Here is a 5,075-nt window from a genome sequence, read left to right as displayed (position 1 = left end):
TTTCAATTGATTGATATAATGACATATAAATTCTATTGCTTTATTGAGACTTTTTATGTGTACACTATATAACAATATGATTAACTAATTGCACATGGCATATTTCCTTACATTTATTAGATAATGTAGTGGAATTTTGCAAAGACTTAAAATTAGGGAAAAAAAAGAAAATTGGCAATCATGGAAATGTTTAATAAAATACTTGGCATTTAAACGTGGCCTGTGTTACACTAGAAACGACGTTTACATTGTGCGTTAAAAAATATTTACATATATCGTATATGTATGTATGTATTTGCGTATACATGTATTCTAATATGATATACTAGACTAATATGGAGGAATCTGCGACATCCAGTTGAGCTATTAAGTACATTGGACATTATACTCGCTACCATCACGATGGATCTTTAGAGGGAGCTTGGAATATCATCCCAAAAACTGTCTAATGCTGTATTATTTACCACTCCGAAATTCCACTGCATATATAGGTTATCTTCGTCACAGATATTTACATAAAGTTTTCGATCTTTAGGGGATGCTTCCAAACAGCGCTTGCTACTGCCGTGATTGCGTCCATGTACCAGCCATTTATGATCTCTGTCATAAGACCAAAATTGATTGCCACCCTGACCATGACAATCCCAAAGCCAAACTGGGGCATTTTTGTGTGTCTGTTGTACGTCCAAGCAGTCAAGTTTTCGTCTCAAACGCAGATCCCTATGCCAACTAAGAGCCCAATTTTGATTACGTTGCGGCCTTTCCAATTCTTCGTGGCATGGATATAAACCAATTTCTGAATGTCGAGGTTTTCCCAATGTATCAACGCACAACGTAGGCGCACCCACGTTTTGAATTGCGCCATAAGCATAATCAGCCGGTTCAACAGGTGGATATACCTTTGTCAAATCAAATGCAACATTCTCCATAAACCACTTGAACGATTTGCAGTGAAGCTTTTCTCGTATAGCTTTCTGTTCGGTTAGATCGCCAGCATCGATCTTTTCATATATTCCCTGGCCATGTTCGTACAAATACTGTTTGTATTCGTCCATCCACACCTCTGCTACACGTTTATAGTTCTATTAAACAATGAAACCAATGATAAAATTTATTTTGAAAATAAGTTTTCCGATTTACTTACTCTGTGAACATAGTCGCCTTTACGGGGACTTGGCATACTATTGCGAGGACCACGGTATATGTGAGCTATACGCGAACATGGTGCATCGTACATCTCACCGCCACACATCCATATTTTGAAACTCAGCTCGTATTGCTCACCGCCCCATATATCCAGTCCCTCGTCATAGCCGCCGAGCTCGAAAAAGAATTCTCTGGAAATCGCGAAGAGACCACCTGCCATTACAGGGCTCTTAAACGGTTTGGTCCTATCCACGAGATCTTCGGGTAATAAAGGCAAGCGTTTATAGTAAAATTCCCAATCAAAGGCTCCGCGAGCACCTTCATCCTGGGCGCGATATTCAAAATTACTATGATCGATGACATCGATGAAGGGGCATACGGCAGTGCGTTTATTGAATTTAATAGGTTCCAGCAATGGTGGCAACCAATTATAGTTAGCTTCTATATGAGAATCCAAAAATATCAAAACATCGGCAGTAGCTTTACGAGCTCCGGCCATACGTGCCCCAATCAGGCCAGTGCGTTGCTTTAGACGTATAATTTGTACGAGATGTGGAAAATTTTCTTCCACATACTGATCAAGCTGCTTGAAAAGGTATTCCCGATCACTAAAATCGTCGACCAATATAATCTCCTTGAGCAACTCTGGTGGCGAGCGATTCACTAAACTGTGTATGGAACGGACTAGGACACTAAAGTGTTCGTTATAATATGGAATAACTACGCTAACAGTTAATAGCTCGCTGTCGTACAGTTTACTCCGACAACTGAAAGGAAACCTCGGTTGTTAATAATTCAGGATGAACAAGATAATCTATTTGTAAGACGACATACCCTTTATTGCGTATATCTGGCACTGAACGATTGACCGATATCATATCTGATAAATAGGCATTGAATCCGTTTTCAAGCGACATTTTCCTTTCTAAATCTTTAGTGGATTCGTCATTGTTATAGGCTCTCTTGCCCTGTTCCCCAAAACCGACACGTTTGGCATCACGTTCCATGGCAGTATAATCGTGCCAATCCTTCTTTGTGTGGCTAGGTGGCAACAATTGTGGCTGCTGTTGCTGCTGCATTTCGCCTTGTTGTTCCTGTCGCTCTTCTTCCAATATATCGTTGTTGGCAGCATCGTTGTCGTTGCTATTGTCATCACGTTTTATTTTCGGTTGCTCGACAGGAGCCACTTTTGGTGGTCTTTGCTCATCTGGAGCCGGTCCAACTGGTTGTTCCACTAAATCTGCCACAGGATGATGCCTGTCATTGTGACCCAAGGATTTCTGTGCTGCAGCATTTGGCTTTTGTATATATGAGGGTTTATTTGTATACGGACTGGCCGAAAGATATCCCGTTATAAGGATAAATAGCGTTCCGGCAATAATTAGTAGGCATGCCGTTTTAAACAGCCATTTAATATTTGGCCGTCTCATTATCTAAATTGTTTAGAGGGTTTTTTATTCAATATTACCGCCTCATTAATATCCTTTATTATTTACGTTAAAGCGGTTTCCTGCAATTACAAAAATGTAATGTAAAAGAACAAGAATTGAAATAAGAAAAACAAGTAACAAATTACTCCTTTAACACATTAAAAAATTTTCCAACGTTTGAGAAATGAATGTAATTTAATGTTAACATCAAGCGTCAGACGAAGGAAAACAAAATATTTATGAAGTGAATATGAATATGTCGTATGTATTTATCAAGATTCGGGTATGCCGATTGCATAGTTTTTATTGCATCAGCTCTTAATCGGTGTCGGCAATTTTTGATGCGATATTGTTATCGCAGTAAAAACTTGGACATTCTTGCAGGTTCTGGAACGGACCAATTGTGGGTTGTTATGTCAAAGTCAGATACAAAATGTGTGACTGTGTATGTGATGTATTGAAAAATGTAGTAAAATATATTCTAAAATTCATTTATTTAAAGATGGATTTTGCAACATTGGTAAGAAGAAATCCATGATTTGTGAATAAATCAATATGAAAATCACATCCCTAACTCGATTAAAAAAAGGACGCGTTTTTGGTAAAATGTTACAATTAACCGCTTGTTGCATTTGTTTTTATTTATTCTAATATTTGTTGACAAAACCCTACCTTGTATAATCGCACCATGCTTATATCGATATGTTTTCAAAATTCTCTTATTCTAGACTGCCCAAGCATTCATTTTAAACAAATAAAATAAAAATTGTTTTTTAAAATAAATAATTTATCTGCTTTCGTCACTTAAAATCCATCTTAAAACCATATTTCATGTTACCCAAACCAGTCTATGGATAATCTAGATAATACAAAAAACCGTACTGCGGCGAAAAAACGCGCATTCACCTTAATACACATTGGACTGTTTTGCAAGTGGCATAGTTTAGTTTAATTTATGTAGGTTAAAACGTCAACGTCACCAACAGTCATGTCTACATTTATAAATACACAGTGTGTTCAAGAAAAGCTAGTTGGAACATTTTGCATTAAAAAAAAATAGTTTGTTGATATTTGAGGAGTGGTTGAAATTTGTGTTCGGGCTCTTTTTGTACTGATATGATAAACATAGAACGTTCAATCAATAAATTTCAACTAATAATTAAATGGAACATGGCCCTATATGACAGATTCACATATTAATATTGAGTGTGCTTTATATAATAGTTTTGTATCTGAAAAGTTAGGAAGCTACACTCTTTCGTTAAATGAAATTTGCAAAAGTTATATAATTTTGGATTAAAATATCATCCAGGATCTATATCATTAAATACTCAACGCGAACTGACTGAAAATTGTAAATATGATGAACTTTTTGGAAGAAAAAACAAACAAAAAATTGGTATATATAATGGATATTTGGTATTAATAATGGTATATACAGAAAATAGAAATGTTATATAGATCCACGTTCCGGCATAGCCCCTATATTACGTTAATCCCAAATATTCCTTATTTTGGGATAATTGTCAGGGATTTTATCCGAATTAGCTGTAATTTGGTACCTTGTGTTCCCATTGGATAGGAAATCTCTCTACCAAAAATGATCGATAGCAGCCCACTTTTTAGGGTAGCCTCCATATAACGGTAGTTCTTATTATTCGGAATTTTGTGGAATTCCCTCGCACTGATAGGACGAAGAAGAACTAGAAACAATTGAACATATCCTCTGTAAATGTCCATCGCTGTTTAGCAGAAGACTTAAATAGTTTGAAAGATATTTAATTGATAATCTAGCCTTCTTCTTCTCTAAAATAGACCCAATCCAGATCCTAGGCTTTGTCAAAAATTTGACATGGCTCAAATAACCTTTCTTCCTCTATTCTTCTCTCGCTTTCTTTTCTCCTTGCTCTTCCACTCTCTCTTTTCTTTTCCTTGCAGGTAAAAAAGGATGATCACAATGGACATAGTCTCCGAGTGGACGGTTGTTACTAACAACCGTACATCCCTAACCTAACTATAGGTCTACTTTTTCAGATAGCCCCATATAACTGAACTCTCCCCTATTCGATATTTTTGGGAGTTTGAACACGTTTTTAACTGAATTAGCTGTAATTTTTTACATTGAATTTCCATTGGCGAACTTTGCAGGGTGAATAAAATTAGTCACATAGGTATGTCACGATAGGATAATATTATTAATGATTACATGTGCGGATTAGACAGGAATGTCGCAATCATCGCATTGATAGTACATCCGTCGTACCATCCTCTGATAAGTCTACAATATCTTCCACTTTATCTCACATTAAGAAATGACTGCGGGTAACGATTTTCCGAGCATGATGTTGCTTGCTGACAATTTTTTTAAAAAAATATATTCTAGGTTCTCCTAGTATTTTAAGTTTTCAAGGATTTTTTGTGTATAAAACTGTTCGGATTTACGGTAGCGGATGTGGCATTTTATTCCCTTACGTCCATAAGTCTATTGCGTTCATATAA

At 36.4% G+C, this 5,075-nt stretch overlaps 1 protein-coding gene across 1 annotated transcript; it reads right to left on the bottom strand.

Annotated features, from left to right (window-relative positions):
• Positions 1–410: 410 nt before the first annotated feature.
• On the bottom strand, positions 411–2,576 carry LOC133336882 (N-acetylgalactosaminyltransferase 6). Its single transcript, XM_061545155.1, has 3 exons — positions 1,981–2,576; positions 1,145–1,913; positions 411–1,082 (listed from the first exon to the last, which is right to left on the bottom strand). The coding sequence occupies exons 1-3, from the start codon at positions 2,574–2,576 to the stop codon at positions 411–413; spliced, it is 2,037 nt and encodes a 678-aa protein (XP_061401139.1).
• Positions 2,577–5,075: the final 2,499 nt, after the last annotated feature.

The sequence above is a fragment of the Musca vetustissima genome, unplaced genomic scaffold (assembly GCF_032173495.1).
Source record: "Musca vetustissima isolate MV318-11 ecotype Yass unplaced genomic scaffold, APGP_CSIRO_Mvet_v1 utg62833, whole genome shotgun sequence".
Classification (NCBI taxonomy): Eukaryota; Metazoa; Arthropoda; class Insecta; order Diptera; family Muscidae; genus Musca; species Musca vetustissima.
The sequence above is the reverse complement of the archived record's forward strand: the minus strand, read 5'-3'. Positions and strand labels throughout refer to the sequence as shown.

What these genes read in the sequence shown, in the direction of transcription:
- LOC133336882 (XM_061545155.1), bottom strand. Translation starts at nt 2,576, where the DNA reads ATGAGACGGCCAAATATTAAATGGCTGTTTAAAACGGCATGCCTACTA. An exon ending in CCAGATATACGCAATAAAGG is followed by an intron (nt 1,914 to 1,980) that starts GTATGTCGTCTT and finishes GTTTCCTTTCAG; the next exon opens with TTGTCGGAGTAAACTGTACG. An exon ending in AAGGCGACTATGTTCACAGA is followed by an intron (nt 1,083 to 1,144) that starts GTAAGTAAATCG and finishes ATTGTTTAATAG; the next exon opens with AACTATAAACGTGTAGCAGA.